Here is an 18,119-nt window from a genome sequence, read left to right on the forward strand (position 1 = left end):
AATGTTATCTACAGAAATGGCTCTTTTATTGTAACTTTGCAAATTCTAAAGGCAAGCTTCAAGTTTTCTTCAGTGAGGAGATGAAGAAAAATTTCAGTAATCCAGCATATGTGCCAAAAGTAATCAGTGTCACTGAACTTCAGCACAGCCATACCCTGTTACTGTGTTCTCAGAGAATCCACGTAATTTCTTCCTGGCCTTTCTCCTACTTGGTCCCACATCACATCACCCAGAGGAAGCACGTGCCGAAAGATCTTCCCTTGGCCATCACCCAGTAATAAGGCTTTCTTGTAATCCATGTGTAGGCAACGATTACATTGAAACTGATAAATGAAAAGACTCTGAAGGTGAAGCCATAACCTCCAGAGAGAATCCAACCATTTGGATTTGGAGGGCATTGAATTTATTGGCAAAACGTTGAGCATAAACATCAACTATATTCAAGGCTGAAATGAATAGTTCTTGGACAAAGACGTTCAGAGAGATCAGGCATGAAAGCAATGCTAAGGTCAACAATCAAACTAAATAACGGAGCATGTTCAGGGCCAGTTGGCCTTCCCGCCGCTGTCTGTAATGAGTTTGTATGTACTCCCCTTGACCGAATGGGTTTCCTCCGCGTGTTTCGATTTCCTCCCAAGGTCCAAAGACTTGCTGGTTGGTAGGTTAATTGATCATTGTAAATTGTCCCATGGTTAGCCTGAGTTTAAATTGGGAGATTGCTGGGCAGCATGGCTCAAAGGGCTGCAGGCTCTATTCCATGCTGTATCTCAATAAATCCTGTTTCTTCTGTCCTTGGTCAAGAACACAGCTACCCGGGTGCACAATCTGTCACAAGGAAGCTGTGAAGTCAGAGAATTACTGCTTTCCAGGCTTCATGCGCAGTGAGACTAGCAATTGCATGGGTATTATTGCCTATTCAAGTGTGCAAACTTTAATCATAGAACTCCTCTGAAAAAATATTTAACAAAGTCATAAAAAAGAGAAAAACAGAAGCAATAGGAGAACACTCGGCCCTTCGAGCTTGCTCCAACATTTAATGAAGCTGCAGAAGATTTCTTTAGGATGTAAATACAATGTAGTTACAAAGTTTTCCTTCAGGATGCATACATCATGACTTTCTGCCTTCTTGAGTATTTGAATGTGATGGGATTTGCCCTTCCCCTTCATGGAGATGTAATATACCCATTAAAGCTATGATGAGTTAATTACCATTAATTGCATTAACAATGTGATCAATAATTAGACAGTTTCACGCTGATTGTCGACACTGAACTGTTGGAGATAATTCCATTTAGGATTCAGTTTAGTACATGAGAAATTCCACCTGAGAGAAGCAAAAAAATCAATCAGGATTATTCAACATGTTGACAACATTGGGGGAAGACCTATGTTTAATTTGATCACCTTACCGAATAAACTACACACGTGCCATTAGAGTAGAGCAAACGTTGACAAGACTGATACCTTTATCAGAGCAAAGGGACAATTGAATTACAGACATGATGCAGAGTCTCTACCTTAAGTGTTAACAATCTCTTCCCCACACACTGTGCCTCCCCCGGATGCTGCTTGACCTGCTGAGTTCCTTCAGCAAATTGTTGCTTCAGATTCCAGCACCTGTGTCTCCATCTGAGTTATTTAAATCATCCTTATTCACAGGTGAGGTACCAGAGAATTGGAGGATAGCTAATGCTGTTCCGCTGTTTAAGAAAGGCTCTAAGAATAAACCAGTGTTGGCGCGTGGCCAAGGCGTTGGGTCTAGTGATCTGAAGGTCGCTAATTCGAACCTCAGTTGAGGCAGCGTGTTGTGTCCTTGAGCAAGGCACTTAACCACACATTGCTCTGCGACGACACCAGTGCCAAGCTGTATTGGCCTAGTGCCTTTCCCTTGGACAACATTGGTGGTGTGGAGAGGCATGGGCAACTGCCTGTCTTCCATATAACTTGGCCAAGCCTCAGTCCACATCAAAATTGATGGACAGCCGAAGAAGAATAAACCAAAAAATTATAGGTTGGTGAGTCTGACATCAGTAGTGGGAAAGTTAGTGGAAGGTATTCTAAGGGACTGGATATATGAGTATTTGGACAGACATGGACTGATTAGGGATAGTCAGCATGGCTTCATGCATGTAAGGTTGTGTCTAACCAATCTAAAAGATTTTTTAGGAAGTTACCAGGAAGGTTGATGAAAGCAAGGCAGTGGATGTTATCTACATGGACTTCAGCAAGGCATTTGACAAGGTCCCGCATGAAAGGTTGGTCAAGAAAGTTCAGCCACTTGGTATTCAAGATGGGATAGTAAATTGGATTAGACATTGGCTTTGCCAGAGGGTCGTAGTAGATGGTTGCCTCTCTGACTAGAGGCCTGTGACTAGTGCAGTGCTGCAGGGATTGGTGCTGGATCTGTTGTTGTTTGTTATCTATATGATCTGAATGATAAATTGGATCAGCCAGTTTGCAGATGATAGCAAGATTGGGGGTGTAGTGGACAGCGAGGAAGACTATCAAAGCGTACAGCTGGATCTGGATCAGATGGAAAAATGGGTTGAAAAATGGCAAGTGGAAAGTAATGCAGACAAGTGCGAGATGTTGCACTTTGGGAGGACCAACTAGGGTCAGTCTTACAATGAGCTATAGGGCAATGAGGAGTGTGATAGAATAAAGGGATCTGGGAATACAGATCCACAGTTAATTGAAAGTGGCATCTCAGGTAGATTGGTTGTAGAGAAAGCTTTTGGCACATTGGCTTTCATAGATCAAAGTACTGAGTGCAGGAGTTAGATATTATGTTGAAGTTGGTGAAGCCAAATTTAGAGCAATGTGCAGTTTTGGTCACCTACCTACAGGAAAGGTGCAAATAAGATTGAAAGAATACAGAGAAAATTTACAAGGATGTTGCGGGGGCTGGAGGACCTGAGTTGTAAGGAAAAATGGAATATTCCCTGAAACATAGAAGATTGAGGGAAGAATTGATCGAGGTATACAAAATTACAAGGGGTATAGATAACGTAAATGCAAGCAGGCTGTTCCCACTGGGATTGGGTGCGACCACAACTAGAGATGGCTACTGTAAAACATTGTGTTAACTGTTACACTACCATGCCACTGTGCTACCGTGCTTTACCTCATATGCATTCCCTCACTCTCTCTTTATTTGCTCTTCTTGTGCTCACCTAGCCAGAGTCACACAGCAAAAGCCCCTCGGGCCTACAATATCCATAGCAACTGTTCAAAAAAATACAGTACATGACTTAATCCTATTTACCAGTACTTGATCTGTTCCTTTCTGGGCAAAGATGAATCAAGTGTTAATCTAACCTGGTTCTTAAATGTTGTAAGAACACCTGACTCTGCCATCCACGTAGGTAGGGTTTTCCAAATTCTAGCCATCCTCCAGATATAAGAATTCTTTCTTAGGTCTTCTGTAGTTCTGTTCTACCAGTCTGTTGCGCCAGTACAATCTTCTATGCGGTGGAGTGCTGGGGCAATGGCATCAACACGGGTAACGCCAACAGGTTCAATAAACTGATTAGAAGGGGTGCACGCACAAATTGCTGGAGGAACTCAGCAGGCCAGCCAGCATCTACAGAAAAAATAAACAGTCCACGTTTTGGACCGAGACCCTTCAGCAGGACTGGAGGCTGTGCTAGAACAAAGGACCCGATGGAAAATCCTGGCAATTCTGGACAATGTTTTTCACCTTCTGTGTGGCACCTGGGCTGAACAGAGGAGCACTTTCAGTAACAGACTGAGACAACTGCGCTGCTCCAAAGAGCGTTATATGAGGTCATTCTTACCCTCAGCCATTAGACTCTACAATGAGTCAACCTATAGCCAGAGAGGTGATGACCCCCTCTTGTTAGACTGTTGGAGGTAACTTTTTTTTTATTCTTTCTTACTTCTCTACTAATATTTGTATATCTGTGCACTTGTAATGCTACAGTGACACTGTAATTTCCTTTGTGATCAATGAAGTATCTATCTATAGTCCTAGCTCTAAACCTTTGCCCTCTAAGTTTTAATACCTTTGCTGTGGGGAAAGTCCACACTATCTCTGGCTTTCATAATTTGTAGACATCTATTTTCTCCCATCCCCAATAAGTCTGTTCTCTAGCCTATCCAGTCTCTTCTTACAACTGAAACACTCCATCCAGGTGAACCTCCTAACCAGTCTTTTGATTTCTTCCTCTGGCCTTGAAATTTCTTTCTCACTTTGAACCATACTACCACTTTTGGTAGCAGTAGCAAATTTCTGAATCCTAGTGCTGACGTTTAAGTCCAGCTCTTTTATAGATACCATGAAAAGCAAAGAGCCTGCCATCCACCATGTGAAAGTAAGGAGGAAGAAGAAACTTACTAGTTACCTTCCTCACCAAAACCAGATGAGCCAAAGCCACTCCAACACTGGACCACTCACATAATGGCCGGCTCTAACAACGGCTGCTCTGCTTCTGCCTATCTTATTTTTGTTGTCCTCTTTTCAAATGAATCCCTTCACTGATTGGGTACAGTCCAAATCTGAAAACTATCTCGAAGCGCTGCCTTTTTTCAACATCAGCGGCAGACCTAAATGAAATTGTTGCTTCTTGTTGTGCTCCTGCTCACTGATTGGGTGCAGTCCAATTCAAGAAAGCATTTCAAGAATTCTCTATTTCAAGTTTAATTGTTATTCAACCACACATGAATACCCACAAATACAGCCAAACAAAACAGGGTTACTTCAGGGACAAGGTACAAAACACAGTACTAACAGTCATACAGCACATATAAGATAGAATTAAAATACAGTCACACAGAAAAAAAAATAGTCCAAGTCCCTGAGTCTGTGAATGTTGCAGCAGTCTGCAGTCAAACACAATACAGCTGGTCTTCTGCAAAGCTAACACTGAGGGTATAACTGACTACAACACCTCTCCCCCAGATAGCCGCAAACAGGCAGCCCCACAGCTTGAGGTCTAATCCTTGTTGCAGCCGAACAAAACACAGCTTGTCCTCCATCGAGCGAACACAGAGAGCAGCTCCAACACCTCGTGCACCGACTCTGACGGCCCCTGCTGGACAGTCACAAACAGGTGACACACCGTTTGAGGCCTAGTCTCAACTGCAACAGAAGCCCTGCATCTCTCCTTGTCATCTGCACCCGCCATTCACCAATAAACCAGCTAATCGGACTTGCAGCATTCCACATTATCAATGTCCAACAGGATCTTATGATCACAAGAAAAGCAGCTAAGACTATTACTCGCTGTAATACTGCACACTGCAAATTCTGCTACCATCATTAAGTTTTGCTTTTATCTTTATTACTGTCTCAGTTACGGTAGCCGAGGTCCACCAGCCATTACACCCTAGTTTTGCTACATCTCTGAAATTTGCCCCTTAAGTGGTCTTTCATCTCTCTCTCTCTCTCTCTCTCCCTCCCTCCCTCCATTAGAGGAGTAAACAGGAGATTCCATCTCCTGAATAAAGAAGCTTACTTCAGGTTTAGGAAACAAGGATCAGGCAGGGATCTGGAGAGTTACAAAGTAGCAATGAAGGAGCTGCAGAATGGACTGAGGAGAACCAGAAGGAGCATGAGAAGGCCTCGGTGAGTAGGGTTAAAGAAAAAGCTAAGGTGTTAAACGTATGTGAGGCACCATTCAAACTATCCGGTTTGGCTGCATCATCGTGTAGTACAGAAGCTATAAAGCATCAGACCACAAGACCCTACAGAGGATAGAAAAAAATTGCTGAGAGGATCACCAGGGTCTCCACCCACCCCGCCATTTGTAACATTTACCGGCAGCGTTATACATGAAGGGTCTGAAGTATTGTTGAGGATCCCAACCACCCACCCCACAATCTCTTTGATCGATTACCATCAGGAAGGAGGTATAGAAGCTCCAAGATTAGGAATGCCCGACTGGGTACAGCTTCTTCCCCCAGGCAGTCAGACAAACAAATACACTGCCACCACCAAGGTCTCAGCACCAGGACAGTGAGTTGGTTACTGTTTATCGTTTTCCTGTGCTGTGCACTTCACATGCATTTAGAATTATATTTTATTACCTTACTTGTGGTAATATTTTGCTTTATGTAACATAGATGCACCGTGCTCCAGAGGAATGCTGTCTCGTTTGGATGTATACACGTACAGTCAAATGACAATAAACTTGAACTTGAACAGGAAAATGGCCAGAGTGAGGTGGGACTGACCACGAACAGTAGAGGAAATGTGCCTGGAGTTGGTGAATACTGAAATTTTGTTTCAGTATTCACCAGTGAAAGGGACCTTGACAATTGTAAGGACAGTGTAGAACAGGCTGATATGCTTCAATATGTTGATGTTAAGAAAGAAGACAATGGACAATAGACAATAGGTGCAGAAATAGGCCATTCGGCCCTTCTAGCCAGCATCGCCATTCACTGTGATCATGGCTGATCATCCACAATCAGTACCCCGTTCCTGCCTTCTCCCCATATCCCTTTACTCCGCTATCTTTAAGAGCTCTATCTAACTCTTTCTTGAAAGCATCCAGAAAATTGGCCTCCACTGCCTTCCGAGGCAGAGCATTCCACAGATCCACAACTCTCTAGGTGAAAAAGTTTTTCCTCAACTCCATTCTAAATGGCCCAGCCCTTATTCTTAAACTGTGGCCTCTAGTTCTGGACTCCCCCAACATCGGGAACATATTTCCTGCCTCCAGCATGTCCAATCCCTTAATAATCTTATATGTTTCAATCAGATCCCCTCTCATCCTTCTAAATTCCAGTGTATACAAGTCTAGTTGCTCCAATCTTTCAACATATGACAATCCTGCCATCCTGGGAATTAACTTCCTGAACCTACGCTGCACTCCTTCAATAGCAAGAATGTCGTTCCTCAAATTTGGAGACCAAAACTGCACACAATACTCCAGGTGTGGTCTCACCAGGGCCCTGTACAACTGCAGAAGGACCTCTTTGCTCCTATTCTCAACTCCCCTTGTTATGAAAGCCAACATGCCATTAGCTTTCTTCTCTGCCTGGTGCACCTGCATGCTTACTTTCAGTGACTGATGAACAAGGACACCAAGATCTTGTTGTACTTCCCCTTTTCCTAACTTGACAACATTCAGATAGTAATCTGTCTTCCTGTTCTTGCCACCAAAGTGGATAACCTCACATTTATCCATGTTAAACTGCATCTGCCATGCATCTGCTCACTCATGTGCTAGAACTTTTAAAAAGCATTACAATAAATCCCCAGGGCCAGACCCAATATACCTCAGGTTACTATGGGAAGTGAGGGAAGAGATTGCTGCACCTTTGGTAATGATCTTCATGTCCTCACTGGTAACAGGAATAGTAGCAGATAATTGGAGGAAAGCAAACATTATTCCTTCTTTCAGAGAAATGACAGATGGAGTTTAACCCAGATAAGTGTGAGGTGTTGCACCTTGGTAGGGCCAATGCAAGGAGACATGTTAAAGGCAAAACTCTTAACAGTGTTGCCAAGAAGGGAGATCTTGGGATCCAAATTCATAGTTCATTGAAAGTGGCAACACAAGTCGATAGGGTGGTGAAGAAGGCTTATGGAATGTTTGCTTTTATTAGTCAAGGCATTGAGTTCAAAAGAAGAGAGGTCATGTTGCAACCTTATAGAACTCTGGTTAGGCCACATCTGGAGTACTGCATACAGTTCTGGTCACCCCACTATAGGAAGGATGTTGAGGCTTTGGAGAGGATGCAGAAGAGGTTTACCAGGATGCTTCCTGGTTTAGAAGGCATGTGCTATCATGAGAGGCTGGATACACTTGGGTTTATAAGATTATGAGATGCATGCATTGAAGGTGAGAGAGAGTGCAGATTCGAAGGGTAATATGAGGGGTAAGTTTTTTTTTACTCAGAGAGTGGTGGATGCCTGGAATGGACTGGCTGGTATGGCTTCAAGTGCATTAGAGGCTTTTAAGAGACATTTGGATAGGCACATGATTGTTAGGACGATGGAGGGATATGGACATGGTGTAGGTCAGTGAGGGATTAGTGTTTGGGTGTTTTTGATTTGCTTTTTAGCTGGTTTGGCACAACACTGTGGGCTGAAGCGCCTGTTCCTGTGCTGTACACTTCTGTGTTGTATGTTCCATAAAGGGAGAAGGGAAAACCCTTGGAATTGTAGATCAGTGAGTTTTACTTCAGTGGTGGGTAAATTATTGAAGAGGATTCTTAGGGACAGGATTTATGAGTATTTGGAGAAGTATGATCTGATTATGGATAGTCAGCACTGCTTTGTGAGGGGCAGGTCATGCTTCACAAGCCTGATTGAATTATTTCAGGATGTAATACTGCACATTGATGAAGGTAAGAGTAGTGGATGTGGTGTATATGGATTTTATTAAGGCGTTTGATAAGGTTCCCCACAGTAGGCTCATTTAGAAAGTCAGAAGGCACAGGATCCGGGGAGAATTGGCTGTGTGGATACAGAATTGGCTTGCCTATGGAAGGCATAGGGTGATAGTAGATGGAGAATGTTCTGCTGGAGGTTAGTGACCAGTGGTGTTCCATCCTTTCTGGTCTTTGTGATTATTATAAATGATTTAAATGAGGAAGTGGAAGGGTGGGTTTGTAAATTTGCAGATGACACGAAGGTTGGTGGAGATGTGAATACTGTGGAGGTTTGCAACAGGATATTGACCAGATGCAGGGCTGGTCTGAGAAGTGGCACATGGAGTTCAACCCAGAAAAGTGTGAAGTCATTCATTTTAGAAGGTTGAATTTTGAAGGCAGTATTCCAGGTTAATGGCAGAGGAACAGAGGTCTGTGGTGTCCACGTCCATAGATCTTAAAAAGTTGCCACGCAAGTTGATAGGGTTGTTAAGAAGGCTTATTGTGTGCTGACTTTCATCAGTTTGGGGATTGAGTTCAAGAGCCGAGGGGTAATGTTGCAGCTTTTCAAATCCCTGGTTAGACCACACTGAGAATATTGTGTTCAGTTCTGGTTGTGTCATTATAGGAACAGTACTTAAGCTTTACAAAAGGTGTAGGGTGCAGGGGAGATTTACCAGGATGCTGCCTGGACTAGAAGACATGCCTTATGAAGATAGGTTGAGTGAGCTAGGGTTTTCCTCTTTGGAGCAAAGGGGGATGAGAGGTGACTTGACAGAGGTGTACAAGACGATAAGCGCCTTGATAGAATAGATAGCCAGAGACCTTTTCCCAGTGCAGAATTGGCTAATTTAAGATGACATACTTTAAAGGTGACTGAGGAAAGTATAGGGGGTGATGTCAGAACTAAGTTCTTTACACACTAAGTAGTGGGTGTGTCAAATGCCCTGTCAGGGGTGGTACATTAGGGGCATTTAAGAAACTCTTAGTTATGCTCATGGTTGATAGAAGAAGGTAGGTTATGTAGGAGGGAAAGGTTAGATTGATCTTAGCAAAGGTTAAAAGCTCGATAAAAAAAATTGTGGGCTGAAGGACCTGAACTGTGCTGTAATGTTCTATGTTCGAGAGAGGTTTTATAGTACACCCAAAGCAACATGGCAGCCCTTTCTCTTTTGTCAATTCAAATCATATTATCTGAGTCCCAATGAGTCGGCCTGAAACCTCAACCGTTCATTTTCCTACGTAGTTGCTGCCTGATCTGCCAAGTTCTTCCAGCATTTTGCAGCTGTTACTCAAGAATTCTAGAATCTTCAGAATCTCCTGTGTCTGTGAACTGATATTGTCTCACTTGTCGATCTTTCTGGAATTTTATATCTTATTTCAGTTGCAATTGTCTGTTAAACCAGTATCACAGCATTTCCTCCTGCGACTGCAATGTAATTATGTACAGCACAATCTTGTCTGGATAGCATGCAAAACAAAAGCTTTCCTCTGTATCTCAGCACATGTGACAATAACAATCCATTAGCAAAGCAAACTGCACCTGAGAAAACAGTAATCAGTGAAGTCAGCTGCCGTTCCCGCTAATGGCCACTACCCCATTCTCCTTTCAAGCTTGTTGTCTCCTCCGTTCCTCCCCTTGCTTTCCGTGCTAAAGTGGGAGCATCGGTTAAGTAAGCTGAATGAACAGCTAGGGTCATGATCACCAATCCAGTGATACAAGTTTGGATTGTTATATATGAAGAAAAACTTGTATTAAATAGGAACATTGAAGCCACTGCACAAACTGCTCATCAAAGGAAATCTGTCCCTGACTGGGATTGGACTATGTACAACTCCAGACCCACCAGATGAGGACTTCACTGCCATCTCAGCCAAGAGACAATTAGGGACAGAAAATTACTGCCAGATCTAGCAGTAAAGTCCACATCCTGCTTTTGTACTCTGTGCCTCACTGTACAGGGTCTCCTTTCTGCAGCTTCATCACTTTTCCTGTTCTAAATCATTTTTGTGTCTGTACTTGTGAGCTGCTTCTTTTAATTTTACCAGTTGAAGTACCTGTCCTTTGCTAATTGATCACTGGCCTCAGGGGAAACTCGAAGGGTTGAAGGGTGGGGTGTAGAGGCTGGAATTGTATCACGTTAACCACAGATTTACTCTCACTGTAACCCCAGCTGACTGTGATTTTAATTACAAATACAAAGATGATGATTTTATAAGTTTCAGGCCTCTCAGATTCTCATTCTGCTCTGCATCACAGCGGGACTGTTGAACTGATTTATAAACAGGATTAAGCCAGAGGGGATGCAAAGGGTCAACTCAGTTCTAATCTTGACTCTCTGACCTACAGGGCTCCCACTGGACTCTTATGTTTGATGGGAGTGGGAGGCAAAGAGGTAGCAGCTAGGTTTAAAAGGTGCTTCAGCGCAGTTCAATTTAACTCACAAATCAGGTATGTTACATTAATGAGCACACAACACATTAGCCACTTCTACTCCCTACCTTTTTTCCAGGAACTTCCTATTCCGAAGATGCCATTTCTTCCAAACATCATCACTCAGATCTGTCAGAAATGAATTTTCTGCTGTTGTGCTTCAGTATCGAGCTCTCTGTATACTCACAGCCATGTACGCTGGCAACATGCTTGAAGTTTGGGAAAGGTGGATGTATTCCAATCACTCTGTAGCTGAACTAATCCTGCAATGAAGGAAGGAAGCTGGGTGTGAGTACAGCTCGGTCACTGGCTGTACTTCCACTGCTCAAGGCAGGCATCCAGAAATCACTTTCTGACGGGAACAGCTCCCTTCCTGATAAAGTGAGGGGGAGGGACAGTGGGGGTGGGTGGGTGGAGAGTGCAAGCAGCTGAGCTAATCAGCACCCACTCACACCAGCAACAAGACAGGGGAGGCTCCCGCACCCACTCACAACATTGCCTAAGGAGGAGAGATACATTGGAAGGTGGAAAACTAAAGATGTGCTCATTCAACAGGATCTGAATTAAATAAAAACACAACGTTTTCACTTTGGCATATCTCTTTGTTCAAAGAGATAAGTTGAAAAGCTGTTTTCTGGATCATCGAGCACATCTGTTTCCCTTTGTGTTTTATTTTAGCTCTTTTCTGAAGGCAGGTTGAATGAGAAAGACTTCTAGAGCTGTCCCATTCAAGCTCCTGTCCACCCTCTCAAATTCCTTGGCAGGTACCAAAAGCCTTCTGTTGCACTTTTTAATATTTCAGATAATGAGTAATTTCTCAGTCACCTCACAGTCCTGGGTGAGCAAGCGCTGAGAGAGCTGGAAAGGAATGCACTTCTATCAGGCTGCTCGCTGTATGTGATGTTTATTAAATACTTCACAAAATGTTTTTTATGACAGTCTTGTGCAAGAGCTGGTGGGGAAGTCAGCCTTTTTAAACAGCCATACCGGAACAGTCAGCTTTTGTTGCTAATCTGACTGATTCTATCATCTGTTTCCAGTCAGCAAGAATGAAAATCAGCAGTCGGCCATTCAGTTCTTCGTACTTGCTTCACCATTCAGTGAGATCAGGGCCGATTTGTTTTTTTTTACCTCAATGACGCTTTCCTGAACTAACTCCATATCCCTGAGTTTCCTTCATATCTAACAAACATAGTCAGAAATCAAGTCTTCACTGTTCTCTTGGGTACTGAATTCCAAAGATGCACCACCTTCTTCTCATCTGCGTCTCTCTCTCTCTGCCCCAATTATCTTATCTTGCAACAATAACACTGTTTTGAATTGCCCCAGCCAGAGAAATATCAACTCCACATCTACCCTGTCAAACCCTGCAAGAAGTTTACATATTTCAATGCGATCACTATTCATTCCTTTAAACTTAGTTTACAGAAAATCTCCTCATATGACGAATATGTCACGTCAGGAATAAACTTGGTAAACTCTCGCTGCATTCTCTGCATTGCAAGTATATCCTTCTATAGGTAGTGAGACCAGATGTGCAGGATATTTGAGATCTGCCTCTTTATAATCCACTTCTTTATTTTGGACCAAATATATAATTTGTCACCTACTAAACCTTTCAGTGATTTGTAAATAAGATTACCTTCTGAACACCAAACCATTTTAACCTTCCAATATTTTACACACTCTTACAGCTTGGACTCAGCACCCACTCTGCATTGGATCCTTGATTTATAGACTAACAGACTACAATCAGTAAGGATAGGGAGCAACATCTCTGACACAATTATTCTCAACACTGGTGTTCCATCAGCCCCCTACTCCACTCCCTGTACACTTGTGACCGTGTGGCTAGGTTCCGATCCAACTCCATCTACACAAGTTTGCAGATGTCACCACCATAATGGGCTTGATCTCAAGCAACAGTGAGATGGAGCACAGGAAAGAGATAGAGAGCCTAGTTGTGTGTTGTCAACCTCTCTCCAGTGTCACCTAAATAATACAACAGGTCATTGACTTCAGGAAGCAGGATGGAGTGTACACCCCTGTTTGTATCAATGGTGCTGTGGTAGTAATGGTTGAGAGCTTCAAGTTTCTCAATGTAAATATCACCAACACCTAGTTCAGTCTCAAAGACACTATAACCGAGAAAGCACATCAGTACCTCTATTTCCTTAGAGAGCTGAGTATGTCCCCAATGACCTGCACCAATTTTTAATCAGTGTATTATAGAAAGTATCCTATCTGGATGCATCGTAAATTAGCATGGCAACTGCTCTGCCCAAGAAATAGCAAAGAGTTGTAAACACAATCCAGTTCATCACGCAAAACAGCAACGCTCTATTGATTCTGTCTACATGTCCCACTGCCCTGGGAAAGCAGCAAATATAATCTAGGACCCCTCCCATTCCAAGCATTTTTTCATCTCCCCTTTCTATATTCTTAACTATGTGGCAAACCACAGCTCAGAATCCATCCATAAATCTGTATGTTCAAGGTGATGTTACAATGAACCATAAAATATGAGAACACAATGGCAGTCACACAACTTTGTTACCTCAAGAGAACCAACTAAGATTGACACTTCAGGATAGCCTAACCTTGGAGATATCAAATTGAGAAATTCCATTTCTCATTCTCATTCAATCAACCTTTAAATCAACAGTCTCATTCAATCAACCTTTTTGTCCAGTTCTCCAATTATATGCTAAAAAATAAAATGTCCAAATAATTTCTAAACACACAGTTTTAATACCCTTGTGTTTTTTTTTTGGTCATGTGTTACTTTTAGCATTGCCTAGGTTCAACTGTAATTTTGTAAAGTTGCCAATGCTGGCATTAGTTCTTGCTGTGTACAATTTTCACTGGCCTGTGGCTGATCTCTCTCAAGCATATTTTCTCCCAGGAGACACAAGAGAGTGCAGATGCTGGAATCTGGAGCAACACACAAAGCTGGAGGAATTCAATGGGTTCGGCAGCACCTATGGAGGAAAATAGATAGTCAATGTTATGGATTGAGGCCCTTTTACTAGGATTGGACATTATGGACCTAGCCCCTTCATCTGGATTGCTCGAGATAAAAGTTCTCAATCTGTAATGTTGACTGTCCATTTCCCACCATAAATAATGCCTGATCCACTAAGCTCCTCCAGATCTTCTCTCAGCACTGACCACTCTCAGTGGTTTTGTCTGATACTGACATATCTAAGCTGAGATACAGTAGTTATTCAATAGGACTTGGTTCAGCCATCATTGAGAAGGGAGATGTTCACAGAACCTCTTGCTCTCCCATCACTACTTGATTGATCGATATTATTCTAATGAAATTTGGAAGAGTTGGAGAGATTTGGGCTTATCCCTCAGCAGTGGGTGGAAAGCAAAAAAAAACAGAATATGCTGAGAATCTGAAAAAGAATGCCTAAAGAAGTTCAAAAGCACCTAGCAGGTGAAGAAGCATTTGTGAGAACAGAGTTAATATTTCAAGTCAAAGGCCCTTCATCAGAGTCCGAGGCTGTGGGACTGGGGGTTTAAGTCTGTGTCATCGTCATCATCAGCGATCACTCGTAGTTGAGTATGATTCTTCTTCTGGTGGTTGATCTGGTCACTTGTGGGTCTTGAAATGAGTGAAGAGGCTGATCCATGATCCGCAAGTTCTATTGCAGTGTTGGCAGGTGTAAGTCATTGAGGTGATGGTGGATGTAGCTGGTTGGGCCTTTCCCAGTCTCTCCTTAAAATGAAGCTGCTTAGTCTCAGCGACACCGTGGAGATACTCTTTGAGCTATGCAGTCCCTTCATAGACAGTACTTCTCCAGCCTTCCCTGTCCTCTGCTTATTTCTTCCATCCATTCTAGTTGATGTAGCATTTCCTCAAGTGGGTCTTGATATTGTCCTTGAACCACATTTTCTGACCTCTAGGAATGTGCTCTGCATCCTTGAGTTAGCCAAACAGGAGTTGCTTAGGGAGGCGGGAGTCAGGCAAACGGATGATGTGGGTGGCCTATCGCAATTGGTGTTGAGTCACGAATGTGGCTATGGAGTTAATGTTAGCTTCCTCCAGGGTGCTGGAGTTAGTATGCCTATTCTTCCAGTTAACTCTCAGAATCTTTTGAAAGCATCTTGAATGGTAAGTTTCTAGAAATGTTATGTGCCTGCTATATGTTGCTCATGACTTTGCTCCATATAGCAAAGAGGAGAGGATTATAGCTTTATAGACCAGAAGTTTAGTGTTGGTCTTGATATCCCGAAATTCAAGACTGTGTACTTACTGTTGGTTTGTAAACACAAGAAATTCTGCAAATGCTGGAAATCCAGAGTACCATCTGCACATGTAGCATGAGTAACACATGTTATTTTGTATGCTTGAAGTTGCGTGCTATAACTTCAACAGTCTGGCACTTCATTTTGAAAGTTACTCAATAATGTTCCTGACATATGGTTCCATACTCCACATGGGACAAGGTTTGCTACCCTGGTCTGATGGTAATGATACAGTGACAAATATTCTGAGCGCAGATATTCCAGATTCTACTACTTCCGATTGCCCATACTGACTCACTGATGGCTGGTTTTGTACAGCTATCACAAACAAGAGAAAATCTGCAAATGCTGCAAATCCAAGCAACACACACAAAATGCTGGAGGAACTCAGGAGGCCAGGCAGCATCTATGGAGAAAAGTACAGTCGACATTTTGGGCCGAAACCCTTTGGCAGGAACCCTTCTTTCGGCCCAAAAACATAGACTGCACTTTTTTCCATAGATGCTGCCTGGCCTGCTGACTTCCTCCAGAATTTTGTGTTGCTTGTACAGCATTTTTACTTCACCTCTTTTCCTTCAATGGAAAAAATCCAGGCATAAGGACTTTGCGGTGGTCACTCCTTCAAAGAAAGTAATGGACAAATGCATCTACAACAAGAAGGCTGATGAAGTCAAGTAGGGTTTTTTTTTATGTTGACTTTCTCATCATGTGGAATGGACCCACTGTGAAGGCTACATCCTCCAGCATTCAGGAAGTCTTGTTGATATCAGTGCTATCAAGCCACCTTAGTGATAGATATTGAAGTACCCTACTCATTTGTTTTGTAACATGGCTGAATGCCAATTCAATAGGTGAAAGTTGCTCCCAAGTTATAACCAAAAGTTGTTTTCCTGTTTTGTGATTAACCTCAGACTTTATGGGCTCTGGGATCAAAGTTGGCAACCATTTCCATTCAATTGTATATCCCTTTTGGTCCCATGGTGGCCTTTGGGACAGAGTACTTCTAGATTCAGATTTATTTATTATATGTACATCAAAAAATACAGCAAAATGCATTGTTTGCATTAACAATCAACAAAACCTAAGGATGTGCTGGGGCAGTCCACAAGAGCTGCCACACGTTCTGGCACCAAGACAGCATGCCCACAATGTTCACTTTGGGTGGGTCTGCTTTTGTCAAGCCCAAACATGGTGCCAAGGTGATCATTTAGAAATTGTTCCTTCTTGAGTTTTCAAATCTGAGTGGCTTATCAAATTCAAAGAACTGAATGGATTCAAACTGTGGGGAAATTCACTCATGAAATTTCATCAATCATTTGTAAACAGTGAGAACTACAGGAAAGTGCAGCGCTCATTGAAAAACAGAAAGAAGGAATTTCCAGAGTTTATTTTGGAAATGATTCAGAGCCAGAATTCAAACAATCACTGCTCAATGCAATTCCATTTTCAATTTATCTGATTGCTACTAGATTTGTTCTCCAAAAACTACCTGTTAATGATTTGAAACTTGAACGTACAGTAAAATTAAGAGCTCTGAATGTATTTTAGGTAAATGAAGTGAAAAGAAAAACAAAATTCTTGAATGAGGTTTTTGTTAGCATCATATTTAAATACTGCAGAAAGATAAGGCAGGTGACGGATTAAGTTATGTCTAATAAATCTATGTCTGAGGAACTCTCATTAACTTCCATATCATAGAAGAGACCATCTGGCCTATTGAATGTTACCGAACAGAATCAGACCCTTTGGTCCACTATGTCCGACCATCGTTAGGTTCTCAATCCGTCCTCATCCCATTTTCCAACACAAGGTTCATAGCTTTATCTGCTGTGGCAATTCAAGCACTTTCTTAGATATTTCTTAAACGTTGTGGAAGTTCAGAGACTCTACCACCTCCAAGGCTAGTATGCTCCTGCCATTTCAGCACGGAACTATAATGTCCCATGCCAGGCAACATCCTGGTGAACTTCTTCTGCATCCTCTCTAGCAAAATTACAAGGTTCTATCCACCAGAACAGCACAGAATGCTCCATCTGTGGCCTAATCAATATTTTATGATAGTGAAACCATCAATGATTGACCCTTGGACTAATTTTCTGATAAACCACTTCATACTTCCTTCTGACACAAAAAGGGGCCATTCGACCATTGAATATATACTGACTCTTGATGCATACCCATCAGCCCTTTTGCCCCATTTTCTACTTCCCTGAACTATTCTCTCTCACTTGCCCATCAACTCCGCTCTGATTCTCTCACGTCAGAGACAATTACAGTAGCTAGAAACATAATAACCACCATATTTTTGGGATGTGGGAGGTAGATCATACGGTCACAGGGAAAACTTGTCCAACTCCATACAGGCAGCACTGGAGGTTGTGTTTGTAAAGAAACAAGACAGCAGCAATACCTAATACACCACTGTGCTGCGCTTTGGAATTTGCAAGGCCCTGAAAAATGACGTAAATCATCCTTTCTTTATAATTTCTAAACTACATTGCTACATTGCATTGGAAACGCCAATGCCATTGAATAGAAAATCCTACAAAAAATAGTGGAAAAAGTCCAGTCCCACCACTGAGCACATCTACAAGAAGCAGTGTTGCAGCATAGCAGCATCTATCATCATAGACCTCCACCACCCAGGCCATGCCTTCTTCTCACTGCTGCCATCAGGAAGAAGGTACAGGAGCCTCAGGACTCACACCCCCAGCTTCAGGAACGGTTACTGCTCCTCAGGCTCTTGAACCAAAGGGGGTAACCTCATTTGCCCCATCATTCAAATTTCCCACAACCTATAGACCCACTTTCAAGGACTCACATTCTCGATATTTATCAATTATTTATTATTTTTTTTTTCTTTTTTGTATTTGTTTATTGTCTTTTCCACACTGATTGAAAGCCTAAGTTGGTGTAGTCTTTCATTGCTCCTATTCTCAGGGGGGAGGGGTAGGAGAGGGAAGGGGAAGAGGAGGAGAAACATAGAAAAGAGGGGGGAAAGCAGGGAGAGAGGAAGAGAGGGGGAAGGGGAAGGGAGGGGAGATGGGGGAAAAGGGATTGAGGGAGAGAGTTTTACCTTTTTATC

General features: G+C 42.5%; 1 protein-coding gene across 3 annotated transcripts in view; it reads right to left on the reverse strand.

Moving 5' to 3' along the window:
- Positions 1 to 18,119, reverse strand: part of si:ch211-250c4.3 (uncharacterized protein LOC100535981 homolog) — a 109,684-nt gene that overhangs the window by 78,432 nt on the left and 13,133 nt on the right. For 2 of the 3 annotated variants that reach the window (XM_059947317.1, XM_059947315.1), the window contains exon 1: positions 10,846 to 11,106. In XM_059947317.1, the coding sequence (XP_059803300.1) occupies positions 10,846 to 10,897 (52 nt within the window). In that variant the 5' untranslated portion in view covers positions 10,898 to 11,106. Of the gene's footprint in view, positions 1 to 10,845; positions 11,107 to 18,119 lie in introns of those variants that run through there. The other variant, XM_059947316.1, reaches the window with a different exon arrangement.

Source organism: Hypanus sabinus, chromosome 22 (assembly GCF_030144855.1).
Source record: "Hypanus sabinus isolate sHypSab1 chromosome 22, sHypSab1.hap1, whole genome shotgun sequence".
Lineage (NCBI taxonomy): Eukaryota > Metazoa > Chordata > Chondrichthyes > Myliobatiformes > Dasyatidae > Hypanus > Hypanus sabinus.